The sequence below is a fragment of the Myxocyprinus asiaticus genome, chromosome 15 (genome assembly GCF_019703515.2).
Source record: "Myxocyprinus asiaticus isolate MX2 ecotype Aquarium Trade chromosome 15, UBuf_Myxa_2, whole genome shotgun sequence".
NCBI classification, from domain to species: domain Eukaryota; kingdom Metazoa; phylum Chordata; class Actinopteri; order Cypriniformes; family Catostomidae; genus Myxocyprinus; species Myxocyprinus asiaticus.
Genome location: NC_059358.1, coordinates 12,027,400 through 12,054,868, shown reverse-complemented (window position 1 = coordinate 12,054,868; position 27,469 = coordinate 12,027,400). Strand labels below are relative to the sequence as shown.

The 27,469-nt window shown below is 40.4% G+C and overlaps 1 protein-coding gene across 2 annotated transcripts; it reads right to left on the bottom strand.

Annotated features, from left to right (window-relative positions):
- Positions 1-17,139: 17,139 nt before the first annotated feature.
- Positions 17,140-23,063, bottom strand: LOC127452509 (growth/differentiation factor 6-A). 2 transcript variants are annotated; one of them, XR_007899278.1, is made up of 3 exons: positions 22,604-23,063; positions 17,836-19,456; positions 17,140-17,734 (listed from the first exon to the last, which is right to left on the bottom strand). XR_007899278.1 is itself a non-coding variant. In XM_051717998.1 (2 exons), the coding sequence occupies exons 1-2, from the start codon at positions 22,941-22,943 to the stop codon at positions 18,558-18,560; spliced, it is 1,239 nt and encodes a 412-aa protein (XP_051573958.1). In that variant the 5' UTR covers positions 22,944-23,063; the 3' UTR covers positions 17,140-18,557. The 2 variants fall into 2 exon arrangements, 1 of the variants encoding a protein (XP_051573958.1); XM_051717998.1 differs by having other exon boundaries at positions 17,140-19,456.
- Between the last annotated feature and the right edge of the window lie 4,406 nt (positions 23,064-27,469).

Here is a 27,469-nt window from a genome sequence, read left to right as displayed (position 1 = left end):
CATCCCACACTTCCTGTAGCACTTGTCATAGATGTGGTTGTCTTGTCGGGCACTTCTCACACACCTTACAGTCTAGCTGATCCCACAAAATCTCAATGTGGTTAAGATCCATAACACTCTTTTCCAATGATCTGTTGTCCAGTGTCTGTGTTTCTTTTTCTTTGCAATTTTTCCCATAAGGTCTGCACCCCTGAGTCTTCTCTTTATTGTTGTAAATGAAACTGGTGTTGAGTGGATAGAATTAAATGAAGCTGTCAGCTGAGGACATGTGAGGCGTCTATTTCTCAAACTAGAGACTCTGATGTAATTTTGGCATTGATTTTGAAAATATGACTGATCATGCAAAAAAACCTCCTGGTTACTTGCGTAACCTCCGTTCCCTGATGGAGGGAACGAGACGTTGTATCGATGTAGTGACACTAGGGGTCACTCTTGGGAGCCCGAGACACCTCTGGCCTTTGATAAAAGGCCAATGAAAATTGGCGAGTGGTATTTGCATACCACTGCCCCGGACATATGGGTATAAAAGGAGCTGGTATGCAACCACTCATTCAGGTTTTATGCTGAGGAGCCAAGACAAGGTCCCGGCCATTTCAGCGGGTAGTTCAGCGTTGTGGCAGGAGGGACACAACGTCTCGTTCCCTCCATCAGGGAACAGAGGTTACGCAAATAACCAGGACGTTCCCTATCTGTCACTCACTCGACATTGTGTTGATGTAGTGACACTAGGGGTCCCTATACAAAATGCTGCAACTGGCTGAACTGTGTTACGTGAACTGGCGGTGTGTGATGGGCAGACCACTGTGTGCCTCGTAGCCAGCACACCAGGCCGACAAGTAACCACCCCCAACACTGTTATGAGTGTCGAACGGCCCTTTGGGACAAGTCGACTACCCAAAAGATAGAGACGGGCTAGCCTCTTATCCCCTTTTTTTTCCACTCCCTAAAAAAAGGGGGATTATCCGACTGGGCCGACCAGGTCTAGTCAGGGGGGTATTTAAGTGGAAATACGTCACATGGTCTTGCTGAGCTATGTCGGAAATATGCCATGTGGAGAAGTCCCATGGTAGGTCCTACCCTACGGGAGAGGAGTTACTACAAGCATGGAGACTGGGGCAGAGGGGCCTCTGCCCAAGGAAGACGCGGTTTGCCAACAGGGAAATGAATTAGTGGAAGATATACATCGCATGGGGTTACCTACGGGGAACCGCCACATGCGGAGCACCTACCCCAGTACAGGGCTTTAGTTAGCATGTGTACTGGGCCGGCAGCAAGTCTCTCCGAAAACTCAACTGTTACAGGGCTCGGAGGAAGTCAACCAGAGAACACAGTTTGTGAACACAACTGGGAGTTAACGGCGCACGTCTTCAGCTCAGGGGAGGTGAAAGGCGCAATGTGCAAGCGATATACCCGCCCGGCTGTCCCGGACTTACCTGCTTGTGCGTGCCACTACACGGGACGAAACCGGTTCCACCCGGAGGCTGTAGAACCTCGCAAAGGTGTTGGGTGTTGCCCAGCCCGCTGCTCTGCAAATGTCTGTTAGAGAGGCGCCCCTGGTCAAGGCCCAGGAGGCCGCTATACCCCTGGTAGAATGGGCTCGTAGCCCTACCGGGGGCGGCACGTGCTGGTCGTGATATGCCATAGTTATGGCATCAATGAGCCAGTGGGCGATCCTCTGCTTGGAGACAGCGCTTCCTTTCCGCTGTCCACCAAAGCAGACAAAGAGCTGCTCAGAGACACTAAAGCTCTGCGTGCGATCCAAATAGATGCGTAAAGGGCGCACAGGACACAGCAACGTCAGGGCTGGGTCTGCCTCCTCCTGGGGCAGTGCTTGCAGGTTCACCACCTGATCCCTAAAAGGGGTCGTGGGAACCTTGGCCGGGTTCTCGGGATCACGTGAGAATAGCCCAGACCGAACTCCAGGCACGTTTCGCTGACAGAGAACGTTTGCAGGTCTCCTAACCTCTTGATGGAAGTGAGCGCAGTCAGGAGGGCAGTCTTCAAGGAGAGTGCCTTAAGCTCAGCTGACTGCAAAGGCTCATAGGGAGCTCTCTGTAGGCCCTGAAGAACTACAGAGAGGTCCCATGAGGGAATGAGATGCGGTCTGGAGGGATTCAGCCTCCTGGCGCCTCTCAGGAACCTGATGATCAGACTTACCATCCACTGTGTTGTGGTGTGCCGCTATAGTGGCTACATACACCTTCAAGGTGGAAGGGGACAGCCGCCCTTCCAACCTCTCCTGCAGGAAGGAAAGCACCAATCCGACTGCAAATCTCTGGGGGTCTTCCCGTCGGGAAGAACACCACTAAGCGAACAGACACCACTTAAAGGCATACAGGCGCCTCGTAGAGGGGGCCCTAGCCTGAGTGATCGTGTCTACTACCACGGGTGGTAGACCGCTTAGGTCTTCCGCGTCCCATCCAGGGGCCAGACATGGAGATTCCAGAGGTCTGGTCATGGGTGTCAGATGGTGCCCCATCCCTGAGAAAGAAGGTCCTTCCTCAGGGGAATTCGCCAGGGAGGGGCTGTCGCAAGGAGTGTGAGGTCCGAGAACCACGTCTGGGTGGGCCAGTAGGGTGTTACCAGGACGACCTGCTCCTCGTCCTCCCTGACCTTGTACAGGGTCTATGCAAGTAGGCTCACTGGGGGAAATGCATATTTGCGCAGTCCAGGGGGCCAGCTGTGTGCCAGCGCATCTATACCGAGAGGTGCCCTGGTCAGGGCGTACCAGAGCGGGCAGTGGGAGGATTCTTGGTGGGTTTCGTCGTCGCTGGGTCGCCCATCTCAGGGGCGATTCGAAGCCTTCCGTGGGTTCCTGGCAGCCGGCCGTGAGACGGGTGGTGTCTGCTTCCTGCGGTGGGCTCCACGGCGGGGCCAGACCGAAGGGGCGGGCTGCGGCGGAGCCGGAGCAGTCACCATAGGGGGACACCCTTGGCAACGAGCAGGCGGGGTGCGGGATCTTGAGCCATGCCAGGGCAGGATGTGCCGGATAGCCTCCGTCTGCTGCTTCACTGTCGAAAACTGCTGGGCAAAGTCCTTGACGGTGTCGCCGAATAGGCCAACCTGGGAGATAGGGGCAGCAAGGGACCGTGCCTTGTCGGCCTCACCCATCTCAACCAGGTTGAGCCAAAGGTGGCTCTCCTGGGCCACTAAGGTGGACATCGCCCACCCGAGAGACCACGCCATGATCTTCATTGCCTGGAGAGCGAGGTCGGTCGCCGAGCGCAGCTCCTGCATCAAATCTGGGGTGGAACTACCCTCGTGCAGTTCTTTTAGTGCCTTGGCTTGGTGGACCTGCAGGAGAGCCATGGCATGCAGGGCGGAGGTGGCTTGTCCAGCGGCACTGTAGGCTTTGGCCGTCAGGGACGACGTGAACCTACAGGCCTTGGATGGGAGCTTTGGGCATCCGCGCCAGGTGGCGGCACTCTGCGGGCATAGGTGCACCGTGAGTGCCGCATCCACCGGGGGAATCGCCGAATAGCCCCTGGCCGCCCCGCCATCGAGGGTAGTGAGGGCGGGGGAGCTAAAAGATCGGGACCGGGCAGTAAACGGTGCCTCCCACGATTTTGTCAGCTCCTCGTGCACTTCTGGGAAGAAAGGGACTGGAGTGGGGTCTGGCTGCTTTGAGCGCTCGAGAGCTCATAAGCTTCGCGGGCTCTGAACAAGATGTCGAACTCACCATGAGACGAGCCGGCGGACTCATCCGGAAGCCCGATCAGGGCAGACGAGCGTGCTGGGGAATGGGAGGTCCATGGGGGGATACCCGGCGGAGGTGGTCCCATTGGGGTCCCCAAATCACCCCCAGTGCTAGCCGCGCTGGCCCCATACCCGTAGGTAGAAGGACCGAGGCGGGGAAAGCAAACCATGACCGCAACGTTGCCATGGTCATGTTCTCGCAGTGAGTACATGATCCATCCACGATCGTTGTCTCCGCGTGGGTCGCGCCCAGACATGAAAGACAGCGATTGTGACTGTCTGAAGTTGAGAGGAAACGACCGCAACCAGGAATAACACACAAACGGAAAGGCATCTTCAAAAAGATGCATCTTTAAAAAGACGTTCCGTGTGTGCCGCTCTTATAGAGAAATATACTCTTTTAGAAAAATATACTCTGCCAAAGCGCCCAGGGGCGTTCTCTGCAGTGCACCAGTGCAGAGGAGGGAGAAGCCGCTGAAATGCGCCGTCAGATCCAGCAGAGGTGAATGAACAGTCAGCTCAGTAAACATCGACCGTTCGGCTCCGAAGAGAAAATCTGAATGAGTGGTTGCATACCAGCTCCTTTTATACCCGTATGTCTGGAGGAGTGGTATGCAAATACCACTCGCCAATTTCCATTGGCCTTTTATCAAAGACCAGAGGTGTCTCGGGCTCCCAAGAGTGACCCCTAGTGTCACTACATCGACACAACTTCGAGTGAGTGACAGATAGGGAACTGTCTTTTATTTAAGGATAGTGATCATATGAAGCCATTTATTACCACATAGTTGTTTGGCTCCTTTTTAAATCATAATGATAACAGAAATCACCCAAATGGCATTGATCAAAAGTTTACATACCCTTGAATGTTTGGTCTTGTTACAGACACACAAGGTGACACACACAGGTTTAAATGGCAATTAAAGGTTAATTTCCCACACCTGTGGCTTTTTAAATTGTAATTAGTACCGGTGTATAAATAGTCAATGAGTTTGTTAGCTCTCACATGGATGCGCTGAGCAGGTTAGATACTGAGCCATGGGGAGCAGAAAAGAACTGTCAAAAGACCTGCGTAACAAGGTAATGGAAATTTATAAAGATGGAAAAGGATATAAAAAGATATCCAAAGCCTTGAAAATGCCAGTCAGTACTGTTCAATCACTTATTAAGAAGTGGAAAATTCGGGGCCTCATAGACAACTATTACAAAAGACTGCATGCTGTCATTGATGCTAAAGGGGATAATACACAGTATTAAGAACTAAGGGTATGCAGACTTTTGAACAGGGGTCATTTCCTTTTTTCTTTGTTGCCATGTTTTGTTTTATGATTGTGCCATTCTGTTATAACCTACAGTTGAATATGAATCCCATAAGAAATAAAAGAAATGTGTTTTGCCTGCTCACTCATGTTTTCTTTAAAAATGGTACATATATTAACAATTCTCCAAGGGTATGCAAACTTTTGAGCACAACTGTACATGTAACGGGATTACGTATTTAAAATACTGAATATAAGTAACTGTATTCCACTACAGTTACAATTTAAATCATTAGTAATTAGAATACAGTTACATTCAAAAAGTATTTTGATTACTTAAGAGATTACTTTGCATTTTACTTTCATTTGTTTCATTTAATATTTAGTCCTTTCAGATGGAAAACATTTGTACAAATAAATGATGTGATTCAAAGTGCATTTGAACAGTGGTGAAACACTTTCTTATGATGTGTTACATTCGTATGAGCAGACAGAGGAATACATTTGAAGTACGTTTGGAGCAGAAGAAATAGAAATAAACCTTGTGTAATTGTCAGTTTTACGCTAAGATAAATGATATTTCTAGCCATTTTACATGCACATGTTACCAGGCACAACCATATTTTTTTATCAAGAAAATTCACGTTGGAACATAATTTCTTTTTTTCTAGTAAGACCTTTGATATTAGGGCAAAAAATCATATTCTTGATAACAATTTTTTTATTGCTTTCCTAAATAAAATATCTAAAAATCCTTAAAGCAAGATCAATTTGATTTATCTTGTTTTAGAAACAACACTGCATAAGATATCTAGGTTTTTCAGAGAATGTATTTTTAACATGTGTATTTTGTCTTACTGTACTGGCAGAGTTTTTATAGTCAAAACAAGTGAAAAAATCTACCAGTGCTGAAGAAGTAATCCAAAGTATTTAGAATACGTTACTGACCTTGAGTAATCTAATGGAATACATTACAAATTACATTTTACAGCATGTATTCTGTAATCTGTATTGGAATACATTTACAAAAGTAACCTTCCCAACCCTGTGTGTGTATATATATATAGTACTGTGCAAAAGTTTTAGGCACTTAAGATGTTTCACAAAAACAGTTGTCTTAAAATGGTTATTTATATTTTCAGCTTTAGTGTGTCAATAGGAAAAATTCATTTTAGGCTCCCAAACATTACTTTTGCGAATAGAAAAGATTAGAATAGAAGAGCAGGGCAGTCTGCAAGAGATGGCATTGCCCCCACAGAGCCCCCCACTGAACATCGTGTCAGTCTGAGATTACATAAAGAGACAGAAGCAATTAAGACAGCCTAAATAGATAGAAGAACTTTGGCGAATTCTGCAAGAATCTTGGTACATCCTATCTGCCAACAACCAAGAAAAACTGTGTCCAGGTGTACCTAGGAGAATTGGTGCTGTTTTAAAGACAAAGGTGGTCACACCAAATATTGATTTAGCTTTTTATGTTTACTGGACTTTGTATGATGTTAATTGATAAATAAAAACTATTTATGGCATTATTTTTGAAGACATCCTCACTGTGCAACATTTTTCACAAGTGCCTAAAACTTTTGCACAGTACTATATATACTACTAATAGTTAATAATTACAAAAATGATTTTAAATGAAGATCTCATCCTCCCATGAACAAATAGAAAATGTCACAAAGCAATTCTCCCAGCAAACATAAGTTATTTTCCAAACAAATCTAGGAGGTGTTTGAGCATATTTGGTCACTATTGCTGGAGACTTGATGTACATATTCCTGGATCAACATCCTTTGCTAGTTCTGGAAAATCATTCCTATCTACCAATCCCTGCCTAAAATTATAGTCAACGACATCAAATCCTGCATGATGCATATGAAAATATGCAAGTTTGAAATAAGGATTTAAGCATCAAAGCAAAGGGGAAGATTATGAGTGAATAAAGACTGATATTTTGGCTCTTCCTCTCACAAATACAGTGTATCTTATGTCTTCAGAAAACTTGGAATATAGTGCACAATTCAAATAGACTTTTAAGGTGCTTTTTTGTCTGTTTTGGACCTTGACAGCACCTGTATGTCACTATGCGTTCATTAAATTTAAAAGAACTGCACAAACATTCTTTTAAAATTTCCCTTTTTGTGTTCCACAGAAGAAAGACAGTTCTTTCTGGCTCTGTTGCTCTCTGAGTCAATCAAAAAGGCCAGTCCTGCCAGTGGCCCAAGAGGACATGCCCAGGGAGAAACAGGATCAAGAAGAGGGTGAATTTGTCTCCCAACTCCATTGAACCCAGGGGTCAAGAGGAGTTTATTACAACCGGACCGAGAGGTTCTACGTCCCTCAACTGCAGGCAAACGCAGACCCACCCACTCACATGCACTATTAAACACTCTCACGAACACAGACAGACACCCACGCAAACACTCTCATACAAAATGGTCAACAAAGACAAGAATGCTGTTTGCTCACGCCACTCATCCATGTAAAAGCACCATCTCAACAGCACAGCAGACAGTCTCTGTTTCTTAGCACGTCCAGCCAACACCAAACACTAACACACATACACACACACACATACACACACGAACAGACCCCTTACTGCCACAAAGAGAAGTGGCACGACGCTTTCCTTTTCACCACAGCATCCAGACTCTCTAACCTTCTCTCCCTCCCCACCTTTGTATCAGTTGAACAGCATATGGTTACTGCCATCTGATTCCACAGCTGAAAGTGCCTTTCACTTAACAACAGTTCAGAAAGAGGTCAGACTTCTGCAAACAGAATATCATGCTGGAGAGAACCTCTCTTGTGCGCTCACATTCAAAGGTGATGGGAGACTGAAAAAGAAGACAAAAGCAAAAGGAAGATGAAGTTACCTTTGCTGGACCGTATCATAACACAGTAAGAATGTAATGGGAAAGTCATATGGGTTTGGAAAGTGAGTAAATGATGATGGAAATTTCATTCATGAGTGATCTATCCCTTTAAGCGAGTCCTTATGCATTTCTACAATTCAGATGCACCAATTTCTGAAAAATACAACAACAACAAAAAACATGACAGTCATTCATAAAACACAGACTGACAACACAAGCAGCTCGGCTCAAATAAATCACAACAGGTGCTGAGTGGGTCGCACACAATTCATTTAAGAATGTGTGAGGAAATGCATTTGGTGTCACTGAATTACTAGATCCATTATGAATAATTTTTTTCTAATTCTTCTTGAATGAATTGTGTACGACCCTCTCAGCACCTGTTGTGATTGATTTGAGCCAAGCTGATTGTGTTGTCAGTCTGTGTTTTATCTAGGACTTGATAATCGTGTGTTTGGCTCGCTGAGTCCTGGCTGCACCGGGCTATCTAGTCTCTCAGGTCCCCATTGTGTCATGCTGGTAAATGATTAATGCCAACTGTTCCTCCTCTGACCTTGTTAGTTAAAAGACTTGTACCTGACAACCCCCAAACCTGAGCTGGAAGAGAAACCTAACTGTTTTCTATAAATTCAAAGGCTTTCAATTCGCACAAAGCTCGGGTGTATATAAGATTTGCATCAAACTTAATTTTGAGTGTGTTAAGTAATCATGCAATATTAATATTATGTATTCAAATTATATAGTATTTTCTTAATATTAGCTGACAACATATACAAATGGTGATATATGGTGGGTTAATTTCACAAAACCTGTTAAAAATATGTACAAGTCATATTCCAATAGAGAAATAAAGACATTTTATTGAAATTAGAATTAAACATAAACCCCCTCCCTCAGCACAAAAAACCTACATCTAATTACTGAAATAATTATGTATTGTTCAAATGAAGGTATTTAAACATCATGGTAGTATTTGCACTGCACTTAATAATAATATAATAATATATATATATATATTCATTTACATATAAATTATTGTATTACAGTAATTTGATTCTCAAATACCATACAAAAAATTTGGGTATTACAGTAATAATAATCTAAAGAAAATCATGATTGTAAGTAATAAAAAAAACATTAAAAAGTAAGGGAAAAAACACTCAAAAGTAAAACATTCAGAAGCATTACGGTAATGAGATTATTTTAGGTAAAATGTGTCTAATTATAATGAAAATGATATCACAGTGCAGAAAATCTTTCTTGATGTTTTGTTGTTTTGTTTTGGGGTGAACTATGACCTGTTTTCATGAAATTCACCCTGATAAATTTAATTCATTGTTGATTTATTTGATGGCAGCATCAGATAAATTTTATTCTATGTTGACTGCAAGTTATAAAGTCTGGTATGCACCGTTGCAGTTTGTCTGAAATATTTAATTGCATATCATCATTCCAAGTCTTTGAGTCATTCAGCAAAACTTTCCATCAAATACTTATACAGTATATTTTATGTATATATGAGCAAACAAAGAAGCAAATCAAAGTAAAGAATTTAGCAACAAGGAGCCGGAATGAGACAGAATCATCCATTGCTTTTGAAGCTTGGAAGAACTTACTGTTTGACATTTTATCAGTCTTAAATGTATGTGTTTTAGTGCTGGTCGCTAACCTTCAAATAATTCTTAAATGTAAAAACAAGAAACGGCCACACCCAATGAGACAGTTTCACACACATACACAGATATGCTGCTTTCTGGAATCACTGGTTGGTTCTTCAAGTAAAAATGAAGTGCATGTGGCAAATTCCCTGCAGAGAGTGTCGGACCACATCATGAATGCACGCAGGCTGACTGTCTCCCAGACGGGAGCCTACAAAAACGAAACACATCCGGAACAACTCATCTGTTTGTTGTTTGTTCATGTATTTTGTGTGCATGTGTGTATGTGTGAGGGGGAGGAGTGTGTGTGTGTGTGTGTGTGTGTGTGTGTGTGTGTGTGCTTTCAGAATTGCACTCTTGAATGGAATCATCAAGTTACACCATAAATCTGTCCCTCATCAGGGATATAAAATGAAAAGGGCTCCCCACCATAAAACATCTGTAATAGTTCCATCCACCACTAACACGTAATGGGATAATTACTGAGTGTGTGTGGGGGGGTGATTGGGGTTGGGGGGGGGGGTGGCTGGGGGTTTGGGACAACACTAAAGCCTGCACACCCCTTCTTCTTTTGTACAGCTCACAGAATGTGCACTGCAACTCACAGGCATCCTGAAAGCTTCCTAAACCATCATGACCTCAGTCAGATTACAGCCCTCCTAGTCCCTCCCCTACCACCCTACGAAGCTGATGACACCCGCACTCCATACCGATGGTGCATAATTGATATCTAATCTTTTTGGGGAGGCTACGGTCCCCATTCGGCGTTTTCCACACCTCATAATCAAGCGCAATTGAGGTTAAATGTATTGTGGCGAGCTGAAACGCTAGACAGGTAAGCTGCAAAGCCTCATGAATAATGGATGGTGTGAGCCAGCAGGGGCTGTGACCTTTTGAGACACCCCAGGTACCATCTCTGAGTGAAAGCCTTTACAGAGCCTGGAGGTGTCCATCAAGCCGACTTACCAATCAGTGCCCGAGATCAATCCACCAGCCCACCTCGTTCTCTGCCCTGATGGAGGGTCTGTTCTCGCTAGCTTGCTGCTCATGCCCCACGTTTGTTTTTCTCAGTGGATCACTTTACAGTACAATTCCAAATGTGCCATTGTTCCCTACGCCACAAGCTTGTTTTTATGAAATCAAGCAGGCTCGCAGGTCTCCGACTTTCCCTGTGAAACTCTACTGCATCTCTTCAAACAGCACGTTAGGATACAACTAGTTTTAAAAGTAGCATTCAAGGCACATGGCCAGCAGTACAACCAGATGGAGGGTGGCAAAGAGGTCGTGTCCCTGCCCTCCATTAAACACCTCTATTGTCTGATCCACTGTGCAAATTTACCCTGCTCTTAGCACACACTCTAACCAAACCCCAAGACAAGACACGAACACTCTTAACGGCAGTAACCAATACCAGACCATTGTCTCTAAACACTCAAGTGAGCTGTGTCAAAGACCAAATGTGACAACACCTTGAGAGAATTTACAAAAAATAAAGTATCCTGTCAAACAAATGTGGCAGACAGTCATGACATTTATAATTGTAGGCATCCTGCAAATATGTTTTCTCCCTTTCTTAAACCAGATACAACAAATCCCATATCTTCTTCTAGGCTTCTATTAGATTTTAAATATTTTGCCAGCACTAACAAGGTAAAAGTGATAGGTTTTCAAGTAGGCCCCTGGCTTGTGTGATAATGTGATTAGCAGGTAAGCCAAAGAATTCCTGGCTGGGTTTAAATGGATAGTTCAAACAAAAATGAAAATTCTGTCATAATTTATTTACCCTCACTTATGTTGTTCCAAACCGAAGAATTTCTTTCATTTCTTCCACGGAACAAAAAAGGAGATGTTGGGCAGTATGTTAGTCTCAGTTACCATTCACTTTCATTGCATCTTTTGTCCACACAAATGTACATATTTATAACATTTTTAGGTTTACTTAATTTTCATGAATGTGTACACAACAAAATTTAAATTTTAAGGTGAACTTAGAGAGTTAAAGTAAATGAATAATCGTGAGTTCCTTCAACTTAAAATTAAGATTTTAAGTACTATTAACTCAAACAATCAAGTACAGAGCTGAGTAAACTGAAGTAAATTGTGTATATCTAACAAAGGTTTTCTAGTTGTGATGACATAAAATGACCATTAGTTCAATTAAAAAAGTGTGATGCAAAAATACTACATATATAATTTAAGTAGATTCAGCACCTAATTTTTCAGTGCAAAATAAAAGTGAATGGTGACTGAGGCTGTCATATTTGCCTCATTTTGTGTTCGACAGAAGACAGAAAGTAATACGGGTTATGATAATGAATTTTCATTTTTAGGTGAACTATCCCTTTAAGGTACTTTTATGTGACTACAGAGAAATAGGAAACCCGGCAGATGCCACATTAGAGGAAACACCACAGTCTTTTGTTATGTCTCCCCTGCTCCATCATGTGTTTTCCTGCAAATGAACAGTTACTAATTGCTTTAGCCTGTCTTTTTCTTAATATTACTGCATAAAAAACAGTTTCAGAGAAAGAACTTTAAAAAAAAGTTCCAGCGGTTGCTGCATGCAATCACAACGCAACTGGTTAATTTTTTTGGGAAAAAAAAAATATGGATGAAAGATAATCTGACCTTTGACCTTAAGGCATATGCAAGTGTATGTACTGTTTGGGTCGGCCTTTTGTCTTTGTGTTGTGTCCAGTGGATGAATACAGAGCTGCATTGGGGGTCAGTCAAGGCATCTGCCACCCTTCATGCACGTTCTCATTCACCCTCCATCCTCCCATCTGTGTGTGTTGCTGTCCTTCTGTCTCCTCAAATGCACACTGTCTTTGATCTGCCTCTCTCTTTGCACATTCATTTTTTTGAACAGGAACAGGCACTGTACATGTGTGCCCTGCCCTTATCTCAAACCTTAAATCTTATTCATGGTTACACAAATGACATAAAAAACAATAGATATCCTAGCTGAAATGTGCATTGCTTAACAAGGGAATTGCTTTGTCAATTAAATAAAAATAATAATAAGAAGAAATGCCTGTTTTCATATCTCAAACTTATAATTAAAACGATGTATTTCATTTGTCCCACTTAGGCTCAAAGTCAAAGAATAATTGGACCGACTTTATATTAGGTGGCCTTAACTACTATGTACTTAACCATATGATACAGTGTACTTATTATGTACATACATGTTGTTGCATTGTAATTACATTTAACATACTTGCATTTAATAACATTTGTAGTTACACTGTTAACTTTACCCCTAACCCAACCCTTACCCCAAAACCTACCCTTACCTCAACCTCAGTAGCAGCAAATGATTTGCAGAACAACATGTAGATACACAGTAAATACATAGTCTTGTATGTATTTAATGTTAATACATAGTAGTTAAGGCCACCTAATATAAAGTGTGGCCGAAAAATCTACTGTTTTAACAGTCTAAGAGGCTACTGATGAATCATCAGATCTTTTTTTTTTTTTTTTTTTCTCTTTGTCAGAATTAGAGTTGTTCAATTTCAAGAACTTTTTCCAGAATCTCCTTTTTAAAAGTCAAGACTGTGTATCTTTGCTGTGTGGGGCAGAGAGATTAAGCATTACCAGAGCCCTTGCACAGACGAAATCCTGGCTGATAGCGCCGTGCACAGATGTGATCTGTCAAGGCTATTTATGAAGAACATTCCCCAAAACTCCACTGAAATGTATCTGTCCCTCTTCCAGGCATTTCACTGTACGATTTTATGAAAGACAAAAACACATTAGACACACATTAGACATAACATTCAAATAAACAGTGATGTCTCAAGCCACATTCCCGCCAGAAGAAGATAGCTCTCCAATGACCAGGAAAAGCCATTTACTCATCACAGCGCTGAGCCTAGGAATGCATTGAGGAACCCAGAATGGTAAACTCTGCATTCCATTTTGCTAAACACCCTCTGTATCTCCTGCATTCCGATCTTCATCCACTCTTTCTATGAACTTGGCCACTATTACATGAATCATAATCAAATAAGAGACGGAAAACATTTTGGGTCTGTTGCAATCAGTCTCTCTCTGTTTCTTTTAAAAAATTCACAGACATTCTACTGGAATTCAGAAAAGAATCCTTCAGTACAGTCAAGCTGTCTTGAAGCTGATTATATCTAGTTAGGCAGCAATGACACTATGAAATTCCTATTGATTAACATTAATAGCATCTTCACTTCAGTATCATCTAAAGTAGCATTCACAAAAATCTTTCAATAAGTGATCATTGCTGCCCATTATAAGCTTTTAGTGAGCACAAATCTTACAGGAAGATGATGGTAAACCTAGCTGAATTAGAATGAATTAGTGTATCCATCTGTTTAAACAATAGACTTGCAATAGATGATGCACTTAATTTTAAGCAGATCCCACCTGGCATAGCACATGCTGTCTCCATCCCCATTCTGAAAGACATTATCATTGTAACTGTCATTCATTGGGACAGCTAAATGGCACATTAGCATCTTTTTTCTCCACCTTGAACAAACATGTGTAGAGTGACATGATACTGTAACGGAGTCTGGACAACATATACTATTTCAAAGCAATTTCCTAATTGCTTCCAGGCCAAGGCCGATGCCTATATGGACGCAATCCCTGCATTCAACCTTTTCATCGGAAGATTCGGAAACATTACAGTGTTAAGAAAACTTGACCTGTGGATGGCTAATTCATTGGAAAACAGCCTGTTGCTCATACTCTCAGACACTTGCTGGAAATAGCTATATTTCCTTAAATCTCTGTGGTCCACATGTTTTGGCACAGTTTAAACAGTGTGAGGTGACTGTGCAAGGTATAATTACTCTGCGACATATTAGCACCATTACACTGGGGCAGAAATGTATATGAGGACCCATTAAAGGAACATTCTGGGTTTAGTACAAGTTAAGCTCAATAGACAGCATTTGTGGCATAATGTTGATTTCTACCAGAAAGACTCTGTATAAATGGGAATTAATTTGAATATAGTGATAAATTGTTTCCTTTGGCGTGAGCCCCATCCTACGGTTCAGCGCTCAGACACTTCCTCGAAAAGTCAAATCAATCCGGAAGGCGATGATGGCAGAGGAGAGGAGCTTACCCCCATGCCAGTATGAGACCTAAACTGGTGGTGATGGGGTGGTGGGGGGTGAGGCATTATGAGCGGTGAAAGACAGCTGTGCAGAGCTTATAAAGCAGAGGTTGGAATGTGATTGGATGAGATGCCTGAATTGAATAAATATGTTAAGATCCCAAGCCATCAAGACAGAACTACCACTTACGCTTCCAATAACACAAAAAGTAATTTCGACTCGTTCCTCCTTTTCTTTAAAAAAATAAATTAAATAGAGCTTACAGTGAGGCATTTACAATGGAAATTTCTGGAGGGTTTAAAGGCAGAAATGTGAAATTTTAATATTTTATAAAAGCACTTCAATTTATTCTGTAAAAACTCATGTATTATTTGAGCTGTAAAGTTGTTTAAATCCTCATTTTTACCGTCATTTTAGGGTTTACGGCATTACATCCTCATGGCAACGAAGTTGTAAAATTGTATATAACTTTAAAGGTTAGAAAGTGATTTTATCACACTAAAATCATGTTAATACACATATTGTTTATGTCTTGTGTCTATACTTCTGTGTATTTTCATGTTTACTGATTGATCCCATTCATTTCCATTGTAAGTGACTCATTATAACCAAGATTTTTTGCTTCTTTTTTTTTTTTTAAGAAAAGGAGGGATAAGTCAAATTCATTTTTGTTGCAGTCAACATTATGCCATAAACGCTGTTGATTGAGCTTAAATGGATAGAAAAAATTCTCATAATTTACTCACCCTTATGCCATCTCAAATGCGTATGACTTTCTTTCATCTGCTGAACTCATTTAAAGATTTTTAGAAGAATTTCTCAGCTCTGTAGGTCCATACAATGCAAGTGAATGGGGTGCCAACATTTTGAAGCTCCAAAAATCACATAGGTCAGCATAAAAGTAATCCATAAGACTCAAGTGGTTAAATCAATGGCTGTGTCTCGTTTGGAAGGCTGCGTCCTCCGGAGGTCGCATTTGTCGGCCGCATACGTAATTGAGGCTGTCTCATTTCAGAAAAGCGAGTAGGACACTTCGAATGCAGCCTTCAAATGCAACCTTCTTTCATGGGAATTTGGAGGACGCATGAGGTTTATCCTTCGTGGGCACTCACAACCCACAATTCTTTGCTTCAACAGAAATGTCTAAAAAAAATGACGTCAATTTGCCCATAAATATGATGTTCAAATGCAAGAAATGTTAATTCCCAAGTTGAAATACCTCAGTAGATGGGTGCAGAGTATATAATATGTATAATTATATTAATATATAATTAAAATAAAGTATTAGACTAAAAGTACACCTGTAAAATCTATTTTCTTTTCTCTTTACATCTTTGTAACTCTCCTAAAATGTACCTCATGCATTCTCTTCCAGGGGGACTTTGTTCCCTTCTCACTCAAAGCGCTCGCACTTGTTAAAGAGTGGCGTGCTGTCATAGCAACCATGTTACATTCCGTTTGTACTACGAAGGCCATCTCGTTTAAACGAGGCTTGTTTAAAGGAGGACACACGGTATACTGCAGCCTTCAAAGGACGCGTCCTACCTAGCACGCAGCCTTCAAAACGAGACACAGCCTATATCTAACGTTCACATTCTTCTTCTTGTGTTTTTGGTGATTCACATTCTTCTTACATACTGCCCCCACTGGGCTGGAAGTATATAAAGCAAAAAAAGGACTTAAACATTGATCTGTTTCTCACCCACACCTATCATATCACTTCTGAAGATATGGATTAAAACAGTGGAGTCGTATGGATTACTGTTATGATGCTTTTGTGTGCTTTTTGGAGCATCAAAATTTTGGCACCCATTCACTTGCATTGTATGGGCCTACAGAGCTGAAATATTCTTCTTAAAATCTTAATTTGTGTTCTGCAGAAGAAAGTAAGTCATACACATCTGGGATGGCATGAGGGTGAGTAAATGATGAGAGAATTTTCATTTTTGGGTGAACTATCTCTTTAACTTGTATTAAATCGGGAATATTCCATTAATAATGCACTGTCAAAAAAGAGACACAGAAGTCTAGTGGTTATTTTAATTGTTTGAGAGCTAATACAAATTTGAAAGTGATCAGGTGAAGAGCTGGATTATCTCAGAAGAGGATGATCTATCAGACTAATGGAAACAAAAGACACACTGAAAGAAGCCGCTTAGTGAAAACAAGAATAAAATTGTTAGACTTCACCTATGATCAACTGAAACTTAACTCTATAAAATAACTTCATTAAACTTAATGGAAAATTTGCATTGCCTAATTGTATTCCTTGATCTCTGTGCTGAATTCTGAATTTTACAGATCAGATCAAATAAAATGTAAAGCAAGTTACAGGAAACCTGATTTTGTGCAGGTCATTTGCATAACATTTAATTCATAGGTAACTAGGGTTGATACATCATTTAAAAATTGCTACAAATATAATTTGGTTCACTTGATCCACCTTCAAAATAGCTGTGTGTTGGATATTCTTCCATAGATTTGCAGCTACTGTTTTGGCTTTTCAGTATTAAAGGGATCCGGGGAGTCACTTGCACCACACAAATGCTGTATTTATTCCTTTTATTAGTACAGTAATAGTGTGGATTATTATCCATTGATATACTGTATAAATATATAATTGGAAGAAAAAAAATCTTAAACTCTAACTGAATGCACCTCAGAACTTAAATTCTATGCAATTATGAGGTAGACATCGATAATGGTATTTCCACCCTCAGCAATAATGAATACATTTTTAAATAAATTTTTGTTTTTATCAGCGTAAGAAATACACGATTATCATGGAACTCTGTACATCACAAATAATAAAATATTTATAGAATAGAAATTATAGCGATCTGAGTGCATTTATAAATGTACATTAACAAAGAAATGTGTTTGTTTCATTTCTTCATCCGTTGCACTTTAGGTTTTACTTTACAAAATATTTACAGCTCAAATAATGAACAACAGTGCATTCAAAGCTAATGTGCATTTAAATTAAGTAATCTCGCTTGTGAGTCTCTTATTCCTTGTCAGTCGCTCCTTCCTGACTTCTCAGACAGTTCGCTGTTGTGGAAGTGCATTTTGTGAAGATGCAAACGTTGATGGATTTCCATTTTTGTCATCTCAGGTGAGTCTTTTTGCTCGATGATTCCACCCTGAAAGTACAAAATGACATTTTTGGTGGATTTTTTTGCAGGCTTCGTGACCTGCGGTCAAATGTCCAGGCACTTCAAAAAAGTTTATGCTCCTTATTTACCTTTAAAGCAACAGTCAGTCTCTTTTTCTTTTTCTTTGTCTCTGTCTCTCCCTAGTGAGCGCGCGCCACAAGATTCGCTCACGTGCAGTCAAAAGGAATGAGCAGAAATTACTTTTCATCGTGTTTGGTATATTCACCTTTGCCCCTAAAAAGCGGAGTATGACTTAATAACGTATCCGGGTCGGATTAAAGCGTTTCCAGGACACTGGCAACGGTGATGAGACGCCGCGTCTTACCCATATATCATAATCATCATATACATCATCATATAACTAGACCATATAGCAGAGTGAGTGACCAGTCCCGTTTGAACAGGTGCCCTTCTCCCCATTCTTCTGAGTCCACACAGATAATGCTGTAACATAATCCTTAGTGAATCCTGTCCAGGCGGGTACGCACTAAATCTGGCCTTTCTTATACCTGCCTTGTCTGGCAGGCGACTCATTAAATAATGTTTTCTGTCCCAAGGAAATGTTTAGAGAAACTATGCATGCGCAGTTGCCTCAAACGTGAATGGTGACCTATTTGTTATAGATCATTTGGAGATCATTTAAATAATCAGAAATGTCTCAAAGTATGGAAGCGGGTGACGAAAAAGAATGACTTTTGCATAGATGAGAATGCGGCTCAAACGCGTCATTTTGTTTTACTTCGTTCTGGACAGGTCCATTTAGCCTCACATCAAGTGTTTCATACCTTGGTGCCACACTTAGAGTGATTCGCTACCTACAGCCACACTGTTCCACCACCATGTCCTCATACTGTTTGTACACGACATTGTTGCCCGAGTCTATGTACAGTATACTGATGGGGCTGAGTTTTGTGGGAACGCAACAGCTCGGTGGCGTGCTGTTCGGGTCCATGGAGTTCATGAGCGTTTGAATGATGGCATGGTTGGTCGGCTCCAGGTGCGACCTCAACGGGAAATCGCACACGCCCTCGCAGTGGTAGGCTTCGTAATCCAGGGGCGCGATGATCCAGTCGTCCCAGCCCAGCTCTTTGAAATTGACATGCAACGCCTTTTTGCTACATCTCGATTTGGACTTTTTGCCATGTCTTTTCCCGTGACGATTCGTATTGAGCGCAGTTCTCCGTCTGCGCCGCGCTTTAAACTGCAGGCCGCTGTCCTCCTCGTCCTGCTGCTGCTCTCCCCGAGACTTGATCTGCTCTTTCATCTCATTGAACAAGTTCTCCCTCTTCCTCGACCGCGTGTAAACCACCAATATCGCCTTTTCCTGCTGCGTTCGGCCGTGCCGGTGGAAACCCAGTTGCTTAAGGTCGATTTCCGTGTCGGATTTGCCGTGCGTTACCTTGAGCTGGAGACAAAGCTGATTCCCTTGGGCTGCGTGATGGTGCCTGTTTTTAAAAATCGCCCATAAGTCCAGAACCTCCCATTCTGGTTTTCGGGAATCCTGGAGATCAAGGGACCTGGAGCCCAGCGGCCTCTCTGATCGACATGAGAGCAAATTAAGGTGGTAGACGCCTGACGGGGATGGTAGGAAATCCCCAGGCGCTTTTCGAAAAATCCTTAATTCAGCACCGACCAGCTCCTCTTTGTCGGAGAGAGTTGAGACATCAAACTGATACGTTTGTCTTCGTAAAGGAGAGAGCATGAGATCGTCTGCAAGATAATAAAAGAAATAATTGCAGTCAGATTCACTTAGTGCGCACATTGTTCAGGGGAGAGGGGTGGTGGCTCACATTCTCACAAAAGGACCAGCTCATACCGGCCTTATTTGAGACTTTCAAACTCGTACAAAATCAAACATAACAAAGTAGCTAAATACAATAACAACAAGGGAAAGATGAAGATGGCAATTATGATGACGCACCAGCAGCTTACAGTTTCATGTTAACAATATATGTAACCATAAGCATTTTTGAAGTTATGACGTTTTTATTTTTAAATATTCAAATAAGGAGCAAGGCCTTCCCTGAGCGCCTAAATTAATCACAATATGCATCACAAAGCGTCATAGTGTACGTGTTGAACAATGCACAATTAATGCATTCTTTCCCCTTCAGGAATCCAGTGGCCTAGTCGCACTTTACCACAGCCTTTTATCTCTCTGACGGACCAAACGAGAAGCATTTATCTGAATTCAAGTGGGCTTGTGTATGTAAGAAATTTAGTTGAACTGTTATACTATTATCATTCCAGCTATACGCCTTGGGCACAGATTTCATTCAGACTACTTATAATTCGACGAAGTCAAATGTTTACGAAACATGGTTAATGTTCAGAAACAAATACATTTGGGGGGGAAACATCTACTCTGGTTAGGCTTTTTTGTCAAGCCTATAAACCTTAAATTCAATTTGTAGTTTACATTAATATTAAAAAACCGAATAACCCTAAAATTACATTAAATAACCATAAAATGACCCCAAAACGCAAGCGGTATTATGGCAATTTTTTATATTTTTCGATTCCCTCTCATATTGTTTGTCTTTATGCGTGAACTTAATTGTCAAATAGATTGAAACCTTGTGTTTGTTTTAGTCGATATGCACGTATGGTCCACATTAGCATTTTTAGAAGACCTCAAACAAATCGAATACAAGGTCACCAAATAATTAACAGTTCTGAATCCACCCCCCCCCCCCCCCCCCCCCCCATTAAAATACACCCCTCTTATATTTCATTCCTTCTGCCAATAACAACTTCCTCGGTTCAGAAGTGATTTTCCAGCATATAAATTATTTCAAATACAATTACATGCCGCTAAAGTAAATTCATAAATCATTCCAGCCACACAATTCTTCCACTGTTGCTCCCTTTTAATCGATGCACATTCTTGTCCAATAAGTCGAATTTGTCGTTGAGTAGTAGCTAGGCCTAAAACGAGAGAGAGAGAGAGAGAGAGAGAGAGAGAGAGAGAGAGAGAGAGAGAGAGAGAGAGAGAGCCACCATCTGCGTTTTAATGAGTTACTTCAAGTGCCAAAAGTAATTTTTCATACATTCCGTTTGTTCTTGTCTGATCCTGCAACCATAACAATCTGAAAATTTGGGGAAACGTCTTATCTGTTTGGAGGAAATTCTTTCCTGTTACACAAAAAGATTACTGCCTTATCATAATTGAACGGCGCTTGAGTGGAAATGATTCTTGATGACATTTAGCAGCGAATGACGCGCATGGCACATATAGCCAAGACACTTTAGTGCAGCCAGGCAACTGGAGTAGTTTGAGAATGTCGCCGGCTTTTCATTAATTTTGCATGAAGTACTGATGGTAAATGTTAGAAACCACTTGAGATCTGGATGAAGAAGGGGGAAAAATCATTTTGACCTGCAACACTGATTAATGCAATAACAACGCACAAAACTATCCAAAGTTTCAGGGCCTTGGAGCAACAAGAATTCTCCAACTTTCATCTTTAAACGCACAAAGGTACTGTATGAGCACGGATACGGGGTTTCCTCCTATCTTCTGGTGATGTGCCACTGGCTGAACTAGTTCATTACGGGAGAACAGACAGTGTTTGATATGTTATGACATGGACACTCAATTAGATCACCGAGTTCAAATACTCCAATCAGCGGTTTGATGCAAAGCAACCCTCAGAGGGTCCATTGAAGGGTCATAGCCAGTGACACATCAAATCAAAATCAGTGAGGAAAGTGAAGCTCTCTCTTCTTTCTGCTAACGCATTTATATGCAAAATAAAATGCAAAATGTGTTTGTTCCATCTTATAATTTCTGCTGTACGTTTTAATGTATTTCTGCAGATTTGTCCAAAATTTTATTTCAAGTAAATCCAATTTCATTACAACCAATAAGATAATTTTTGAATAGAAAAAGCGTAAATTTCTGAATAGAAAAAGCAACTGAAAACAAGACTAAAAATTAAATGAAATTTAGATAAAACTGGCAAATTATATAGTTATCTATCAAAAGAAAAAATGGGAAAACAGTGTATAGGCTTAAATGTAGCATACAAATATAAAACTAACGAACAAAGTTGTTTTTGTTTTGTTTTGTTTTTTTTTTGTTTGTTTGTTTTTTCTTTATTTGTTTTTTTTTTTTTTTTTTTTTGCTTCAGCACGAAAAAAAGGTAATTTAATGTTGCTTTTATGTGTCTGTAACTGTAACTGAAAAAAACGACCTGTGCATTTTACTCAAAGTTTATCCTCGAATGAAGTTTGTGAGAACAGCTCAGACTGCTTGCACGCGAGGATGTTAAGGGGATGATTTATTGCCTTCATTTAGAAAACGCACCAATTAGTGTTTTATTGTCGTGTTACCTTGGGGTCAATGTAAAACTAATATAACCTTACACTACTCGAAATCTGAGGTCGAGATGACCATTAAATTGTGGCCCAAACAGGACGAGTGATGACCAAACCCTTAGCACATGCACGAATTATTTAATGAACCCTTAGTAATTATTGGGTTGACTCTAAATATATTCATCGAATTTCAGCAGAAGACATCCTTAATGTTTTCCTCGAACAACAATAATCTAGGTCTATCCATAATCTTTCAAAGCAGAACTTTTTTTTTTTTTTTTTAAATGACCACAAATTAAATGCAGGCCATTATTTCACAAGTCTGTGTGTTTACTTTAAAGCATATAGCAACAACAATTTATAAATTATTTCATCATAAGAATGCTGCTTGGCACAAAATTAAAAGCATAGGGATTTCCACAATTTCCACACTTATCTAAACGAGTAATAATAAGGATCGTACTGCAAAATATTATCTTGAATACTCGTGCATAATTCAAACAGATAATGAATTTAAGGAAATAAAACAAAACCAACCTTTTCCCCTGTCTACAAAACTCGTTATGGTGTTTGCAGACTTGGAAGAGCGGAAAAAACTTGCATTGAGCCCAAGTTTTTCAGCAGCGGAATAAGTCCTGTATATAGAAATCATGTAATCGTGTGGCACAACCGGGTCCTTTAAATAATCATCCCGACGATTCGCACCCGGGGATGATGCAAAAATCTCTTTAAGAAATTTGGGTGACCTTTGTCCATCATATGCGCTCCGTGCATCCTTGCTCCTTCTGGACGATATGAGTGCAGCTGACTGGCAACATGGTAAACTCCACAGGATAATGAAGAGCGTGGAAAAGGCGACTGCTCGCAAGGCATCCATGGTGGTACTGTCCCCAAAAAGTGAAGCAGAGCCGTGTCCCCCACTGAAGCCGTTTTTGTTGTTGTTGTTGTTTGTTTGTTTGTTTCACCAGCGCGGTCAGCGCAAGATCCGTGTTGCGTCTCTCCAGTGAAGTGCGCTCTACGCTCCCGTGCACGGAGGCTGCAGACACACACTCAGAGACACGCCCACTCGAGAGACGCTCCTGTATTTATTGGAAAACTTCACCAGACTCTTTGTAAACCTCATGAGATCAAGAAAAAAGGCTTTGACATGTTCACATTGTAGTGTTTGCTATGCAATATATATATAGATAGATAGCTAGATAGATAGATAGATAGATAGATAGATAGATATATATATATATATATTTATATATATAAAACAAATTTAAAATTATATTTAGTATTTATATATTTATAAAATGGATATAATATATTTATTATTATTATTATTATTATTATTATTATTATTATTATTATTATAGGCTAATATTAGCCTATAGGCTAATATTATATTATTATTATTAGCCTAGTTGTTGTTTATATTACGTCACAGTACATTATTATTATATTATCATATTGGAGGCACACATTTGGTAGCTATCATTTATACATCCTGCCCAGGATGTTCTCTTGAAGATGTACCAGGAATTCAAATAAAAATATATATAATGCAATGGAGATTTTCCAGTGGACAAAATATATTGCTTGGTCTCAAGAGGCTGTGAGCCGTTGTAGGAAAAGGAAAAAAAGACACTAAGGGAGGAGGGTTTATAGTCTACCCTCGTTCTGCACCAGGCAAAGCAACAGGATGCCAAGCCTTACAAGTAGACCAACATGTTGACAGAGGTTAACAGGTCGACAAAAATATTCGGAGATCTATTGCACTCGCTTCAAGTGAGCATGGTGCGAAAAGCACCTCACTACAGGGCAGACTGTCTCGCAAAAGACTGCACCGGTTCCTTACAAAGTAAAAGTTTGCTAACTCAGTTAAGATCGTTATGAAGCGAGGTCGAACAAGTATACCTCATTTGCCTTTCTTCTGCAAGAGAAATAGCACAGGTCTTGGTATAAAGAAAATATTATTTTATATTCGATTTCCTGCTACATCTCTATCTTATACAAAGTATAAGACGTCAGTAACCAGTAATGTTAACATTTAGAAAAGCTGTGATCTTCAACAGAATAAAATTATGCTACAATCCAAACTACATGGTAAAATTTATTTCCAGACAGTTTTGTGTCAGCAGACGTACTATAAAAATCCCTCTCTAATTCTCTCAAATCTATTCAGTAAGTGGCCGCAGACTCTCGGTTCTAATTCCCGTTATCTTGGGCTGCACTGCCCCCGTGCGGTTATCAATTTACAAGGTCTTTTTGACAGCGTGAATGGATGTTTTTTGTATCTTAGTAATAAACCAGTAAAATCCATTTTCAGATAGTGCCATTGGTTAGAGACCTTGATCTTTGATAACCTAATAGATCATCCTTCCATGTTTCTGGTGCACATTTCAAATATCTTCCTTCTATGAACATAATTTATTGGGAAAAAAAGACATCACAACCAGAGACAATGAGACATTTAACAGTGAGCTCAGTGAAATGGTTATTTTTAAAAAAGATAAATCCTGATTCCAAATATTCTATCTAAATGCATGCATGTGAATTTCATGTTTTCCGATCTGCCACAGCAAACTTCATGGCAAGCTATTCAATAGCTAGATATGGTCAAATATAAAACATACAGTTGAAGTCAGAAGTTTACATACATTTAGGTTGAAGTAGTTAAAACTCATGTTTTAACCATTCCACAGATTTCATATTAGCAAACTATAGTTTTGGCAAGTCATTTAGGACATCTACTTTGTGCATGACACAAATAATTTTTCCAACAATTGTTTACAGACAGATTGTTTCACTTTTAATTGACTATATCACAATTCCAGTGGGTCAGAAGTTTACATACACTAAGTTAACTGTGCCTTTAAGCAGCTTGGAAAATTCCAGAAAATGATGTTAAGCCTTTAGAGTATTAGCCAATTACCTTCTGACAGGAGGTGTACTGAATTGGAGGTGTACCTGTGGATGTATTGTAAGGCCTACCTTCAAACTCAGTGCTTCTTTGCTTGACATCATGGGAAAATCAAAATAAATAAGCCAAGACCTCATAAATAAATTGTGGACCACCACAAGTCTGGTTCATCCTTGAGAGCAATTTCGAAATGCATGAAGGTACCATGTTCATTTGTACAAACAATAGTATGCAAGTATAAACACCATGGGACCACGCAGCCATCATACCTCTCAGGAAGGAGACGCATTCTGTCTCCTAGAGATGAACATAGTTTGGTGCAAAAAGTGCAAATCAATCCCATAACAACAGCAAAGGACCTTGTGAAGGTGCTGGAGGAAACAGATAGACAAGTATCTATATCCACAGTAAAATTAGTTCTATATAGACATAACCTGAAAGGCTGCTCAGCAAGGAAGAAGTCACTGCTCCAAAATTGCCATAAAAAAAGCCAGACTACAGTTTGCAAGTGCACATGGGGACAAAGATCTTATTTTTTGGAGAAATGTCCTCTGGTCTAATGAAACAAACATTGAACTGTTTGGCCATAATGACCATCATTATGTTTGGAGGAAAAAGGGTGAGGCTTGCAAGCCGAAGAATACCATTCCATTGTGAAGCATGGGGGTGGCAGCATCATGTTGTGGGGGTGCTTTGCTGCAGGAGGGACTGGTGCACTTCACAAAATAGATGGCATCATGAGGAAGGAATACTATGTGGATATATTGAAGCAACATCTCAAGACATCAGCCAGGAAGTTAAAGCTCGGTCACGAGTGGGTCTTCCAAATGGACAATGACCCCAAGCATACCTCCAAAGTTGTGGCAATATGGCTTAAGGATAACAAATTTAAGGTATTGGAGTGGCCATCACAAAGCCCTGACCTCAATCCAATAGAAAATTTGTGGGCAGAACTGAAAAAGCGTGTGCGAGCAAGGATGCCTACAAACCTGACCAGTTCTGTCGGGAGGAATGGGCCAAAATTCCAGCAACTTATTGTGAGAAGCTTGTGGAAGGCTACCCAAAACGTTTGACCCAAGTTAAACAATTTAAAGGCAATGTTACCAAATACTAACAAAGTGTATGTAAACTTCTGACCCACTGGGAATGTGATGAAAGAAATAAAAGCTGAAATAAATAATTCTCTCTACTATTATTCTGACATTTCACATTCTTCAAATAATGATCCTGACTGACCTAAGACAAGGAATGTTTTCTACGATTAAATATCACGAATTGTGAAAAACTGAGTTTAAATGTATTTGGCTAAGGTGTATGTCAACTTCTGACTTCAACTTTACCTACCAAGCAAAATCTCCAGTTCAGCCCAAATAACATGAGCTATATGAAGGTTTTATTACTTTCACAACACCACGAAAAAATACAAAGCCCTTGTTAAATGGTTAAAGAAATTACACAAAAAAGTTTTTTTTTTTCCTGTAGCAAAGACAGCACCTTATCTTAATCTTTTAAAAAAAGTACACAATGGCATTAAAACAAGCCCCGTGCGTACCTCTATACTTTTTTCCTTTTTTTACATTGTACAGTATTTCAGTATACATTTTATTTTTATTTTATTATAGTTTTTTTTATTTTTTATTCAGTATAACGTTGCAGTGTTTTAGTAGGTTTAGTATTGTTAGCAGTTTATTTTGATTTGCCTGTTCTATTTTTTATTGCTGTTATAATCTTTTAGTGCTACTGCATACATCTGTTTTTTTCTGGGTGCTGTGCATGGAGTCCAAAACAAATTTCCCTAAGCAGGACAATAAAGTGTATTCAATATTTGGGGTTTATTTACATTTATTTGGAATATTTTCACATTTGATTTTGTGACATTAAAGAAAAATAACAAAAATAGAGATTTTTGAAGAGAAACAAATCTTGCTATATAAAAGCAAGCAAAATGGAAATGGTTAAAAAAAAATAAATAAATAAAAAAAATTCTCCAATAAAATTCAAGTTTCTTGTCGTTTTGTTTCCTACCAGCAGAGGGCAGAGCAACGCCATATATAGCTTATCAAGAACTGCGCGAGATCCAAATGGCAAAAACAACAGAGAATGCAAGCTTTCTCAATGTGGCCACGTGCCAATCAGCCACACCTGTTTGTCAGAAATATTCTCGCTGTATCAGCTTATAGATGCGTTAACAGTCTTAAAACTAAATGGGCCTGACTAAAATGATCCTCATCGTGTTAAAATATTCCTGACCAATCTTCTGACTTATTCTAATTGAGTTAACACGACGAATCTTATCTTGAGAATCACTTTCACTTGCCCACAAGTCACGCTTGTTTGGTGTGTTGACTTCAGCACCATGGAGAGCTGACGCCACCACTCCACTGATTGAGCACCGTCAGCGGTGGAGCTCAAGTACGAACAACTATCAAGGGATGCTGTCGCATAGTGGTAAAAGATCTAGGCTGGTAACTAAAGGTTTAGGTCAAACCGCCTCC